The sequence below is a fragment of the Camponotus floridanus genome, unplaced genomic scaffold, assembly GCF_003227725.1.
Source record: "Camponotus floridanus strain SB8 unplaced genomic scaffold, Cflo_v7.5 scaffold2, whole genome shotgun sequence".
In the NCBI taxonomy this organism is placed as follows: domain Eukaryota; kingdom Metazoa; phylum Arthropoda; class Insecta; order Hymenoptera; family Formicidae; genus Camponotus; species Camponotus floridanus.
Window position 1 is genome coordinate 4,714,645 of NW_020229325.1, and position 15,095 is coordinate 4,729,739.

The 15,095-nt window shown below is 28.9% G+C and overlaps 3 protein-coding genes across 3 annotated transcripts; 2 read left to right on the top strand and 1 right to left on the bottom strand.

Annotated features, from left to right (window-relative positions):
• The first annotated feature begins 195 nt into the window (after nt 1–195).
• LOC105255607 (U2 small nuclear ribonucleoprotein auxiliary factor 35 kDa subunit-related protein 2) lies at nt 196–4,665 on the top strand. Its single transcript, XM_020028899.2, has 5 exons — nt 196–272; nt 1,323–1,711; nt 2,254–2,555; nt 2,856–3,392; nt 3,802–4,665. The coding sequence occupies exons 2-5, from the start codon at nt 1,460–1,462 to the stop codon at nt 4,190–4,192; spliced, it is 1,482 nt and encodes a 493-aa protein (XP_019884458.2). The 5' UTR covers nt 196–272; nt 1,323–1,459; the 3' UTR covers nt 4,193–4,665.
• A 154-nt stretch (nt 4,666–4,819) lies between these two features.
• LOC105255605 (putative serine protease K12H4.7) lies at nt 4,820–7,602 on the top strand. Its single transcript, XM_011264986.3, has 10 exons — nt 4,820–5,204; nt 5,283–5,464; nt 5,541–5,724; nt 5,794–5,842; nt 5,916–6,051; nt 6,173–6,239; nt 6,315–6,528; nt 6,607–6,739; nt 6,997–7,166; nt 7,252–7,602. Exons 1-10 carry the CDS (start codon nt 5,004–5,006, stop codon nt 7,359–7,361), a joined length of 1,446 nt encoding a protein of 481 aa, XP_011263288.1. The 5' UTR covers nt 4,820–5,003; the 3' UTR covers nt 7,362–7,602.
• An 82-nt stretch (nt 7,603–7,684) lies between these two features.
• Nucleotides 7,685–13,942, bottom strand: LOC105255604 (alpha-tocopherol transfer protein-like). Its single transcript, XM_011264984.3, has 7 exons — nt 13,861–13,942; nt 10,597–10,817; nt 10,118–10,277; nt 9,978–10,039; nt 9,441–9,634; nt 7,994–8,207; nt 7,685–7,890 (listed from the first exon to the last, which is right to left on the bottom strand). The coding sequence occupies exons 2-7, from the start codon at nt 10,769–10,771 to the stop codon at nt 7,685–7,687; spliced, it is 1,011 nt and encodes a 336-aa protein (XP_011263286.1). The 5' UTR covers nt 10,772–10,817; nt 13,861–13,942.
• Between the last annotated feature and the right edge of the window lie 1,153 nt (nt 13,943–15,095).

Below are 15,095 nucleotides of genomic sequence, written 5' to 3' on the forward strand. Positions count from 1 at the left end.
CTAAAGCAACAGGTCACGAACTGCTCATCTTGATTTACCGTTGATTAATTGCTATCAAATTGTCGACGTCACTTGCTCAATTCATAGATTAACACAAAATTATGCGCAAAAGACGTATATCCGTGTCATTTACACATTTTCACAGATGATATAGTTTATACAGGATGATCTTTTTTACCATTTGTACTCAGGTATATCTGTTGGTAGCGTATCATGGAATGACGGCCGTGGTTCTCCTGCACGTCTTATGGTTCAACGCTCCGCCAGTTCAGGTATAACGGTAACCGACTCAGGAACGTAATAAGTAAAAGTACATTCATTTTTCTTAATAAGGAAATTGAATAACAGTTCAATAAATGTTACTGAAAAGATAATTAGTGCAAAAAAGAGTATGTGTGTGTGTATGTATGTATGTAAACATTTATTAATAATCTATAAAACATACGAATGTGTTAATTTTTTTCCTGTAATTATATTTGCAGTTAATTAAGTATATAACAGTAATTAAGTACATAATATGTTTCAAATAAGCAATTCTTTTATGTTGTTAAATATTGAATTCATTTTGTGTTCGCTTATTTCAATTATGTATTATATTTTGTAAATAATGGAAAGAATCTCATAGGATTTTATTAAAAACATTTAATTTTATTAATGCGATATTAGTATAAAAAAACCTGACTGTTTTACATAATTATTTATAAAAACAAAAAATTGGTATAGACTGAAAACAAAAAATTGGTATAGACTGAATTTAATTTTGAATGTTGATTGATATTTTTTCGAGTTTCTTTGCAATATCTTAATAATAAACATGCTAGATATTATATTCATAAAATAAAAATTGAATTAAAATTAATTATTGTTTCTAAAATTTTTAACATTATTGGTACAAGAAGACAAGTTTGGTGAATGGATTCATGTATACTTTACATATATTTTACATCTCAATGATTTCAGTTCGAAAATAATAGAGTGACTCCATCTTTTAATAAGATTATGAACTTACAGCTATTGCTGATATGTTTTGCATATCATACTCTTATATTTAAGTCTATTTTTTATATTGAAAACAATATATAATACTATATATTAAATATCGAATAATACCAATATAAAAAAATATGTACGATATATACTAAATTCTCTTTAATTAATTTAATAAAGAAAATATATTTTCAATATATAATTAATACACAATTTAATATTATAAAGCATCGACATCACATAAATAGCATTCTGCGAAGAGTTTTCATATAATTATCCCTTCGCTTCACAAGTTTGTATGTCGACGATTAGGTCACATCTTTGATTGTATCTAGAAATCAATATGGCGTCGGACATGTGTCGTTGTGTACGCCGGGTTCAATAGCTGGTCGCCTTTCCACATCGACGTTATTATTCTCGAGTGTTTCATACGTCATTGAGCATACTTCCTGGTGTTTTCGAGGATGCGAAGATGGAGGAACGTGATAAGACGAAACCCAGGCATAAGGAATGGCGTCGCATCGCGAAAAAGGAGCGTCGCAGACGTATACGACGGAAAGCCGCTCAGGAACGTGATGGCAATGAAGAGAAGTTGATGGCAGCACTGATGTCCAATATGGAGTATTTGAATTGGCGCGCCGAACAGGAAAGACTGGAGGAGGAGAAGGAAATACGAGAACAAGAGGAACACGCGGAACAAAATAGACTCTGGTTGGAGGAGGAGGTAAATTCAAATAGAGTATCTTGTAATTATATATTTTTTCATCAGTATATAGTTACAACAGTATATAATTACATATCATTAATTTCGATCTTCTTCTACACAGTTTCTTCTGTAACTTTTTCATGTGAACATGTGTAATATCTTAATTATTTTATATTATTAAATTTGTATTGAAATATAATTGGGTATTTTACCTAACGAGAAATATTTGTTATACATTAGATTTTTAAAAATAAATTTATACAAGAAATTCTGTAAAAAGATGATATATTTTCATATATGAAAAATCAATTAGAGTCAATCATCGATTGTCTGGCAATCGACTATTAATACAGGATACATTGTAACTTTATTCATACAATTGAAAATTATTTATATAATAATAAATGACATTATATAAATCATATTGTAGTATAAATAATAAATGTGGAAAATATTTTTCTTGTATCTAAGTTTAAAATAAATTATTAATTAACTTTAAAATAAATTATTAAGTAACTTCTTAATTCAGATAATTGATTTATAATTTTTTAATTGTTTAGGCAAGAGCGCAAAAGGAATGGCAAGTTCTTCAGGAACAAAAGGCAAGAGAAGAACAACAAAGACTCGAGCAGCAAATGAAGATTCGTAAAGAATTTGAACTAAGACAAGAAGCAATACAAAAACAGAAAGAAGAAGAAAAGCGAAAGCTTGAGGAGCAATTTCGGAAGCAGCAACAGTTGCAGAAAGAGATTGATGATTATATTGATAATGGAATGAAAACACCCGAAGCTTTGCGAGAAATCATCGACAATCAACCTAGCAAAGACATCTGCCCATTTTTTATGAAAACAGGTGTTTGCCGGTTAGTATATTTTTATAATATAATAATATTTTAATTATATATATGATTTATTAAATATTCATAGAAATTTTCAAAATTCTGAAAATCTTGAGAATAAGAATGATTATTATAAATTCATAAATCTTATAAATATTTCACATTTAATTCTATTAAAAATTATTAAACTTTTATGTTACATTAAAGTGAGTTAAAGTAAATTGAGATTTAAATTAAAATTACATCATATTTATATTGATTAAATACTTTTATCTCTTCATATGTAATTTTCGTATTTAATTTCATATTTAATTTTGTTTTTAGGTACGGAGATATGTGTTCGAAGAATCATCGTAGAGTTTTCCTGAGTAAAGTGATCCTTATACCTGGATTCTATACACATTTCTCTCTTGAGAAGAATTCGGCAGAATACGATACCGACATTGGTCTCGAATTCGAAAATTCAGAGACTTGGCATCACTTTCGCAAATTTTATGAAGACGTAATAAAAATATTAGAATTGTTTGGTAAAATCAAAACTCTCAAGTGTTGTTGCAACACTGAACTCCATTTGCGTGGCAATCTGTACGTCGAATACTACACGGAAAGAGAGGCGGCCAGGGCTTGGAGACATCTGAAAGGATACACGTACGCCAATAAACAACTCAATTGTGAATTTGTCAATCTGACATCCTGGAGAAAAGCTATCTGCGGAATGACCAAGTGTCCGAAGGGTAGCAAAGCCTGCAATTTTCTTCATACCTTTAGAAATCCGCATGATGAATACGGTATCAGGAGTCCACCTCGAAATGCGGAGAATAATATTCAAGAATCAAATAATAGCAAGAGAAGCGAGCGTAGGTTAGTTGATATTATTTATTCTATGCTTACATATCAAAATAATATTCTATTTTATCAAGTACAATATTCACTTTTATCAAAATAAAGTTTTTTGTTTAGAATTTTTAATTTAATTTAACGTAATGTAAAATAAATGGACAACATTAATATATAATTTATATTAATGTTGTCTATTTACTATTTTACATTATGTTAATAATAAATTTACTTTACTAATATTTATAATAAAGCAAATTTAGAAGAAAAAGGTATAAAGATATAAAAAAATATAAGAAAATAGATATATAAAAATATCTAAAAATATGAAGTTTAAATAAAAAGATCCAATTTCGGGGAAAAAAGAAAAAGGATGTTTCTTATTAGAATGAAGGAAGGATTATTATTTATATATATTTTTATTTATTTGTAGTAAATCCAGATGGGAAGAATCCGTTCGAGACGATAATGAAAAAGATCGCAATTGGAGATGGCAATCCGAATCTCCTGAAAAAATATACGACGAAACAAACGATCGCTCGCAAGATTCGAAAAGAAAACGTTCCCATTCTACAGAGAGAAAATCGCGAAAATCTGTACGTAATAAAAGATACAGTCAGGCCAAAAGATCGAGCAGTTCTAGAAGAAGAACATCATTTGATAAACATCGATCAAGCCGTTCCAAGAAAATCTATGATGATGAAGACCATCAGGATAAGGAGGAAAAATCGGATAGGAACTCTTCCCAAAGGCATGAAAAAGAGTCTAGAAAAAGAAAAAGTGATAGCGAAAATGGTTATAAAACTTCCAGAAGAAAATATTAAAGAATATGGGATAAACCATGGATATACGAAAGGAAGAAATATATAAAGAAGAAGAGTTCCTACAAAGGATCCAAAGATAAACTAACAATAAGTAAAGTAAAAAATACTATGCTTTTAATATTAAAGATAATTTTATTCAAATGACAGAGTGAACGCAACGTTCGAATAAGTAAAGACAATGTTCTGTATCTGAGCTTAGCCGATCAGCATTGTACAATTCTTTTATTTTCTAATTTGATTGTATTTGATTTTCTATTTTGATTGTAATTTCGATAAAGACTGTTATTCGAGTCTGTCTCTCTGTAACTGTATAATATAAATAAGATATTATTTATATAAGTGCAAATGAATAGGAATATTAAAAAATAAATCGACTGTGATCACCATTATTTCTTAATGTTGGATTAATTATTTAAAATCATGATCACAACAACAGTGTAGATAAACTTTTGCTTGAGATATATTTTGTCTTAATCTGTGCATTTAATCGTAACATATCTTATCTAACGATAAAAATTCATATCCGTGTTTACCGAGCAATATATTTTAATTGCTAACTCTCAAACATTCCGTAAACGTCAGATTTCTTTAATGACGATTATTTAATTAATGTATTTTCTATTTTATCGGAGTAATACAATAAAGGCCAAATATTATCGGTTGTTCATGAGAGATATCGTATCGATGGTTATCGTTAATTATAATTGAGGAAAATGTTAAGTATCAATCAGTCGCATCTAGAGCATTTATCTAGTACACTCTGCAAGATACACACGCGTTTTCTGTTTTATAATTAAAAAGATAACAAGTTATGATCGTGCTAAATGTTCTGTTGCTTATTTTGTGTTCGATTTATCCCCTCGTGAAGGGAATAGGTTTTCGTGGATTCACTTTTCAAGGTTTGGAGGAGCCGGAGTCATTAAAAAAAGATGCAGGCAAAGATATAATCGAGGGTTGGATCACCCAACCTCTGGATCATTTTAATTATCGAGACAATCGTACCTGGTCAATGGTAATTATCCTTCACACGATTTTCTTTTAAAGTATACATTTCTTAAAAATTAATACTTATGGATTGTTTTTTACCAAGCGTTACCAAGAAAATTCTGCATTTCTGAAGAAAAATAGTTCTATTCTAATTATGATCGGTGGAGAATGGGAGATATCGAATGGGTTTCTGCAAGGTGGATTAATGTACGAGATCGGATCGAAATACAATGCATTGATGTATTACACCGAGCATCGATATTACGGAAAGAGCAAGCCTACAAAGTATATAATCTGTATATAGCTTATTTATTACTCTAAACATTTAGAATATAATCCCTTTAAATTGGAATAAATTTAGAGACACCAGTACAGAGAACTTGCAATATTTAAATGTCGACCAGGCACTCGCCGATCTCGCTTATTTTATCGAAACGAAAAAGAAAGAGAAGAATTTAGAAAATAGTACTGTAATAGTATTCGGCGGTTCTTATGCTGGAAATATGGCGGCATGGGCACGACTTAAATATCCTCATCTTATCCAGGTATCACGTCCAGGTTCACATTTTGTATATATATTAAATAATCAAATAAAAAAAATATATTTTTAATAGGGTGCTTTGGCCAGTAGTGCTCCAGTTTATGCGAAAGCTGATTTCTATGGTAAATTATATAATTACGACATATTTTTATGAATGTTGTTATAAATATTGTTAAAGCATGCCTTATTTCTTAGAATACTATGAAGTCGTGACGAAATCACTTGGTAAATATAATGAAAAGTGTGTTGAGGACGTAAAGATAGCATTTGACTCAATAGAAGAATTGTTAACCGCAGAAGGTGGTCCGGACAAGCTTAAACTTTATTTCAAGTAAGATTAAACATAAAAATTCATGAACAATTTGCTAATATTTTAATAGGATAATAAAATTAATAGATAAAATAGACAAAACAATTAGAAGTAATAATTTTGTTAATAATATTGATTTTAGTTTATGCAACGTGCCTAATGTAAAATCTTCTAGTGATCTTGGTTACTTAATGAACACGCTGGCAGAGGTACGCGGATCATTATTCGTGGCATAGTTTTATCTTTCTCATTATCCATGTTTATATTCTAAATTGCAATTTTAGGTGTTCGCCGCAACCGTTCAATATGATAATATCGAGAATGGTCAAACGAAAATCGCGGCATTGTGCAATATAATGACAGCGGCGCATTTAGGCAGTCCTTTGCAAAGACTCGCGCATATTGTTTCGAAACCGGACATGTGTATCGAAAATTATAATAGTTTTATAGAAAAATATCGAAATATTTCGTGGGACTCGGCAGCAGCTCAGGATATCAGTGAGTTGGATTAATTAGTTCATAGAATAAATATTCAGCAATATGTGTTATAAGAAGAGATAATTTTTGTGTGTGTAGTGAGGCAATGGTATCATCAAACTTGTTCGGAATACGGTTACTATCAGACGACAAGTGCAAATAATTCAATCTTTGGGACACTATTCCCGTTAAATTATTATATTGATATGTGTACAGATTTATATGGCGACTAGTAAGTGTAATTAAAAATTATATAACATTTTTTTGCTTTTATAATATCGCGCATTTATGCTAATATTCATAATTCTCAAATATATCTGAAATGCCATTATATATATATGTATATATATATATATTTTTTTTTTTTCTTCAACAGATTTTCCAAAATGTTCTGTAATTCTTGTCCGCATTGAATGATCTATATGTAACTGAATTTTTTCATTGCAAACCAATTAAAAATAAAAATAATAATTTTAAAATTAATTCCAGCTCCAATGATAAGATATTAAATTCACGAGTTAGAAGGACAAATATAATGTACGGAGGGCAATTACCTGATATAACAAACGTCATTTTCACGAATGGCGATGTCGATCCGTGGCATCCGTTATCGGTATTAAAAGATTTAAATGCTTTCTCTCCTGCTATCGTTATTAAAGGTAATTATACAGTTGATTGGACATCACTATAAGAAATTTTATTTTTTCTATAATGCAAGAAAAAAAACAATATAATATCTTTTAGGATCTTCACATTGTCGCGATATTTATAGCGACGTAGATACAGACTTGGAAGATTTGAAGAAGGCCAGAGCGAGGATTCGTGACATAATTAGCAAATGGATTTCTTTATAAAATTCTCATCAAATTTTCTGCGAATAAATCTGTAGATTGCGATTTTTCAGAGTGAATAATGGAATTATATTTATTTTTTTTTACATTGTGGTTAACAAAAATTATATACAATATCTGATAAAATCTATTATAGTGCGGTTCTAAATGATATGCACACACATCAGTGATATCTCTATATCTCTACATAGTACAAAAATAAAATTATCCTCTTAATACCGGAGTATTAATATAAAATTATAATTTCCAAACCAGTCTATATCGCGATCCCGCGCCACTTATTATCTAGATAAAAAATATATTTAGTAAAGAGTATCTGATGTATATCAATCGACTTCGAGCTTCCTGAAAGATCCGGTTATTCCGTACATTGAAGAATCGTTAGAGCCCACGCTGGAACAGCCGAATCCTTGTTTCAGAGCCGAAACGGCGCCTTCTCGCGCCTTCTCCGAGTAAAGCTCTAAGCGGACTTTCATTTTATCGTTGTTCAATAATGTGGGTCTCAGTTCTATTATCTCTTTGCGCCACAGATCTGTATTAAAACAGTAACATTGAAAAAAAGTTTAAAATTTATTATTTCCAGAATAGAGAATGATAAGACAATATTCAAAGAGATGTGCAAAAGTGTTAATTACCTATCATTTCCTTCATGGGAATTGTCCCGCCGTATTCTTTGGGCATCATGCTCACATCCAGCTTATTATTGATAGCATCTTCGAGGCTTGTATAAATTTTTATGCGATTTTTAATCTTATCAGAGATCAATGATAATCCGAAGTCCAAGGCGAATTTTAGAGAGGGGTGCGAATTAATCCCGTGGACTTCCTTATGTCTCATCGGTACAGTGCGCTGAAAAAAGACCACTTTATCGTCTATGTTATCTTACAATATTCTTTAATTAAAAAACAATAACCTTTTCCCGATTATCTAAATGAAATTGATCATTATATATTGAGCTAATAAACTTTGCTATATGCTATATACTATTTGCTATATATTATTTGCTATTGCTGATATTTTTCTACTTCGAGAATTTCGATATATAAAAGGCAATAGAAATAGATGATCAAAATCTGCATTCATTTTATTTTATGTTACCTTTTCAACGAAAGATTCACATTTTCTCTCTAATATAGTGTAAAAAATATTTACTTCTGTTAACGGATAAAAGATATTAAATTTATAAATATATAAATATATAAATATATAAATATATATTTATTTTTTTAAATATATATTTATATATAAATATATAAATATATATTTAAAAAAATATATATTTTCTTTTTCTGTATAATTTGTTGATATGTATGATCAATTAACAAATTATATTTTAATGTTAATAATAGTTATATATATATATATATATATATTTTGTCTTTGCCTAATTTTTGTTGGATTTTAAACAAAATTATCAATAAGCTTATGTAAAATATAATATGGAAGAACCGGTTTAATGTTCCATCTTTAGGAAGTATTATGAAATTTTGTTACTTGACATCGTCCTTGGCCCAGATAGTATAGTTATGTCGGTTATGCTTCCATAATTGAGATTTTTGTAGAAATTTGGAACATAAAATCTTATTGACTTGATATAATAAGTAATGATTTAAAACATGTACTTATTTAATATTATCTTTGGCACATGTTAACGTGACTAAATAAATATTTGTAGAAAGTTGATAGAAGATGGAGAATGTGAAATGCTGAAATAATTAATACAAGGAAAATAAATATCTAAAGAAAAATTTACTTTTTTTATCATTTAAAAAATTTAAATAAATTAACTATAATATGATATCCATATATATATATATATATATATATATATATATATATATATATTAATTTATACAAATTATAATATATATAATTATACATGCAAAAAATCATTTTTTTGAATTTTTTCTGTAAAAAACTAAAAATATGAAATAAAAAAAGGAATTATTTTAAAAATTAATAAATTTGATATGGAATTTGTATTATTATTATCTTAAATTTATTGGTATTTAATATCCAAAAGTTTTATTTCACTTATTGATTATTAGTCATTTTTGTTTATAACGTAAGATTTCATTGTACCTCGCCATTTTTTACAATGCGCACAGCTTCTTTAGGAGTGAAGAGTGTCAGATGAGGGAAACTGACACCGGCACCATCGGCAAAATGCACGAAGCCACGTACTTGACTCTCTTCATCTTCCATCAGTGTCTCATAAGTGATTGCGTGAATTTTGCACATGTCCACGTTTGTGTATTTGTGAGGATCGAAAACACCTTAGGTGAAAATTGCAAGTATCCAAGTGATTAGAAGAAATTACATGCAATGGAAAAAAAGACGCTGAGATTGATATAATTTCTTTTGCAATGAAATGAGGTAAATATAACATTTTTATCATAAATATTTCTATTTTTACAATATTTTTATAATCAGTATTTTTATATGTTAATAAAATAATTATATAGTTAATGTGGAAATTATTTATTAAAATTTATACAATTTTATAAATTTCCTTTTGCTTTTAGGTTTCAAAATGTATTTTGTATATATTATTAGCTTTATATTAAGTTTTATCTACATAATACTCAGCGTTTTTTATACATAAAAGGTAACACGTACCTGGTCTAGCGATTATTACGCGACGGCCTTTCGCATCGCGGCCAGGTGCAGCGAAGAGATATCTATAAAAAATGAAATTGCGAAAACGAATTTTAGTGGTAACAAAATTTTTAGTGGTAACAAATTTTAAAAATTCTCACCCCAATGACAGTAACTCTTCCATATTCGGTTCTGTGATGTCTAAGGAATGGAATGCCTGATGATACACTTGACGAAGCAATAAGTATCTTTCCGTGGCTTCCTGAGCCATTGGGACGTTGAATTTTTTACATCTCAAAAATTTTAATAGGAATCGTCCATCTGATGAAAAATGACAAATTAATGTCAACAATGCATATCAATCGAAGAATTATTATTCATTCAAAGGTTTATAAAGTAATCATTTACATTTTTTTTTCAAAATTGATTAAAATAATTATAACTTGAAAAAGTGTTTAAATGTTTAAAATATTTATAACTTTAAAACACTTGTAATCCTGAACAATTATAATCCTGAAGTTAAAAATATTATGTATTAAATTAGTGTATCTATGGCATTTAGATCTTTTTACGTCACCTATTTACGTAACCTATTTATGTCAATATTTGTATCGAATACCATTTAATATTATAGTCTTACCAAGACGGCAATTTTCAATGCGAGGATTCATCTTGATCCAATTGCGCATCTGCTCGAGAGCTTGATCTCTAGTGTTCTTGTCCTCTCTAAGTTCATCCTTGGCGAGTTTCTGAGTCTCTTCCGAAAGAGTGCACTCATAATTATCCTCATCGATTGCCCATTCGATTGCTCCCATTTTAGTTTTGTTTGAAAGGCGGTGACCTACTTGAATCTGCAAATATCTGGAAAATTATAATAATAATTTAATAAAATAAAATAAAATAAAATAATTAAAAAATAATTCAATAAAAATTATTGTAAGCATATTTTCTATTGCTAATTTTTTCTTATATATAATAACAATTATCTGATAAAGATAAAAAATATAAAAATCTATTTTAAGGAAAACAAAATTATCTATTTATTTAAACAGAAACTTCTTGAGTTTTTACTTTTTAAAAACTATCTATATATCAAATATAGATATATTAAATAGATTCTATTAATAAATCTATTAATCTATTATAATATTAATATATCTATTAATATATCTATTAATCTATTATAATATATCTATTAATATCTATTAATATTTATTAAAGATATGTTAAACCAGATCTTTTTAAACCAAATTTTAATTTTTCTACTGTTTTTATCTAATGTTTTTTTTATAATAAAGCTTATTTAATATAATAAAGCTTATTTATGCAATTGTAATAATATGCATTTTCACTTTCTTGAATCATCAGTTATCTAATTGACCGGCTGACCCAGTTCCTGTCCAAAGCCACGGCGAAGGAGTCTTGAAGAAATGTGCTTCTCTTTCTCTCTCTTTCTTTTAAAAAAGAATGGATCGGTTGCGTTGCCAATTGGCCGATCGCAAATCCTTTCAGACCTTTCATCAATTTGTGACATAACGATTAGCGTATAACCGAGTGTTTCATCGCCCACCACGTGTTTGAGTATGAGTGTGCCGGCTTGTTGCGCAATCACTTTCTCCGCTTATGCAATAAGTGAGTAGGTTGTTCACCCATCTTTGTTCGCCGAAAACAAATCATCGCGCGGCTCCCAAAAGAAGTGTCATTATCATCAGTTACTTTTTCCTACTTTATGTCGTTTCACATTGAAATTGCGATAGAGATACAACTCCGATTTTTTCGCTTTGTGCAACATGAAGTTTTACAATTGAAGAAGTGGGAAAGACTGAGAAACATCTTTAAGAGAGAAATTGGAACGCTACCTGTGTACATGTAGCAAGAATCATTTCACAATGAATATTCATTCTTTTTTGAATATACTTATTATATACACGCTGTTGAAAGAGTTTTATGCCCCCGTCTCACTTTCGTCTACTTCCTCGACTATTGCTAATCATACATCATATTTCAGAACGAGATTTTAATTAGAATTGTATAACATTGTTATGTGGCGTTCGTCTAAACTTTCTGGAACGATAAAAATTTTATCGAGTATATAATTCTAACGTTATGTCACCGTGCAAAGAATTTCAATCGAAAGTGAAAAGTCGGGTAAGCATATTGGAATATATGATATTTAATTATGAAATACTTGTCATAATCTTGATAAGTCGGTAATAAACAAAATGACTGCCGGATCACAGAAATATCATATGTTACGTCTACATACTCTTACGTGGATAAAAGTAATTACGATCGTGCTGTGTACAAATGACGTTGTACTATGATTATGATGGAGCTGGTTAAGGGTATGAATCTTCTTCCGCGTAGAAAGTGCCACTTAACGTATTATTGCCCGCAAGCTTTTATCTCTTCGATCATGCTTGTAAAAGCTTTTTCATATGGAGTTATATCGATTATGTCACTTACTTAATGTTTTCATTTTTACACCAGTATGACTCAACGTCGTCTCTCTCGTTAGTATTAAAATACTGTGATCATGTAACCGTTATCTTACGCTTGCAAAGGATTCCCGCGCATATTACAACGATTATGTCATGGCGTTTTTGATTCTATTGCAGCGCCTTTGCGGTTGATTTCAAGCATGTAATGAACAAGATTGTGTCGATCCCACGCTTTTTCCGATGTGTAAATTTCCTTCAGAATGCGAATTCTCATGAATGACAATACACGTTCCATATTTCCGACCTTTAGTAATGTCGACCTTTACAACCAAGGACGAAATGGACTGTCCCGAAGATTAAAATTCGCGCGACGTTTCTTGATTCGATACATTATTCTGATGACCGTGATTGGACAGTTTAAAACTGTCGTCACAGACAATATAATTATATTGTTGTATGACGTGTTTTTGGCTTTTAACCTTTTTAAAACAAGATTTAGGCAGGTAAAATATTAATATTTTCTGAAGATATATTTAATATTAATGTTATATAAATAATATTATAAATAATATAATATATATAATATAAATAATTCTCTCACACATATAAAATATAAATATTATTCATATAATATAAATTAATATAATTATATCAATAATTATTATATCAATAATATTAGTATATCAAAAACATAATTTCAACTTCTTTCTTTATTACCTTATACTGTGTCAATAAAAAAGTAAGATAAAAAGTTCCATTTATAGAAAAACTCTTACAATTAAATTTGCAATTTGTGATACATTAAAACATCAACATAAAAAAATGTGAAATATAAAATATTATTTAAAAAATAACTAATATTCTTAGAATATTGCAAAAATATTATGTATTTTCTTTCGATTATAGAATCTTGCTAATTTAAGTTTGATTTTTTTTTGTAGTAAAATTTTAAAATCGAATACTCTAAAAGCAAAATTGAGTAAAAATTAATTGAAAATTATGATCATATTACATATATTTTTATTTTTATAATTAAACTTTTTTTCTCTCAAATCTTTAAAAAATTTTATTTACAACTGAAAAAGTATCAAAAAGTATTAAATATAGATATTGGTGCAATCTTTTCATTTAGTTAAACATCTTATAACTGTAATATAAAAAAAATGTGGAAATTTTCTTTAAAAAACTATAATTTTAAAAAACTTTATTATATAAAAAAATACTGAATATAAAATGTAAAAGTATGTAAACCTTTCGAGGAAACAAATTTAATTTTATATAAAAAGATTCTATTTTAGATATTATATAAGAAAAAGTAAATAAATTGAACACACACTAAATTTAATTCTGCTTTCACGTTTATTCAATTTGCCTGTTTGTTGGCCACGTAAACTCAAAGTGAAGGAGATCTGTTTCAAGCACTATTCTAAATAGATATGCTACTTGCGATTATATGAACGTACCCCGATCGTGGTGGCCCAGGTGCACACTTGGAAGTGACTGCCCCACTCTCGTTGAACGTTCGCTCTTTTATAATTTTCTGCGACGCCCTTCCTTTCTACCAATGTCTCCAATCGCTCCTACATTTACAAAAAACGTATTCTTAAAGCGAAGACCAGATCCTTCAGGGATACAAAGTCTAGATCAAAACGAGCTCGCCTTGGTTTCCAACACAGCACACAGATTTAACGCAATACAAACTTTCTGTTAAAGTTTGCATAGGAGGGCAAGTTTGCTTATGAACTGCGCTATTTCGTTGGTCTTCTGCCTTCTTTTATAGACCTAGATAATATCGTCAATAGAAATGATTCGCGATATCATCGGTTTCGTAACGCGATTCCCCGGTTGTATCTGCCATCGTTCCCGGAACTGACTGTTCTTTCTAAAAAAAATAACAAATTGACATTAGAAAGATTTGAGATAAAATCCTGTAGTTTCCATATTTTTAACATCGATTGTAGATCTGAATAATCATATTCATTAGATTTTTTATACAATGCAATGGTGATACTGTCTTTTCCGTTAAACTTAGCCATCAAAGGCACAAAAAAACAGATGAAATATTATTACTAAAAATATTAAAATTTTATTTAACGGATTTTTATTACTGTTTTAAAATTAATTTAAAAATCCATTTTTTATATTTAATCATAAAATTTTAAACAAATTTTAACATGTTCCTATGGGCTTGTTTTTTTCTATTATTAACGATATCTGTAAAATATAGAATTCAAAGTACTTAAAAAATTATCTTTTTTATTCTACCTTTTTATGTCAGATACGTAAACAATGTGGCTTTAGCAATTTTTTTTATCTTGCACTTTGAACATTTTTTATTGTAAAACCAGTTTACGATGGAAATGCTCTGATAAGTGCTCTGATAAGTGTTTTAAAAGTTAAGCTTTTTAAATCACACTTATATAATTCTGTGTGACATATATTCAGAAATCGATTGATACTACAAATAAATTTAATTCGGTAAATACTTGATTTTTTTTTCACATCCAATATTTAAAAAAAATAATACAATCATAAATTTGATAAGAGGAAGAGAGGAAGAGAGAGAGAGAGAGAGAGAGAGAGAGAGAGAGAGAGAGAGAGAGAGAGAGAGAGAGAGAGAGAGAGAGAGAGAGAGAGAGAGAGAGAGTTTCTTCCTATTTCATTTAAAATATTATTAAAAAAATAGAATTTATAAACA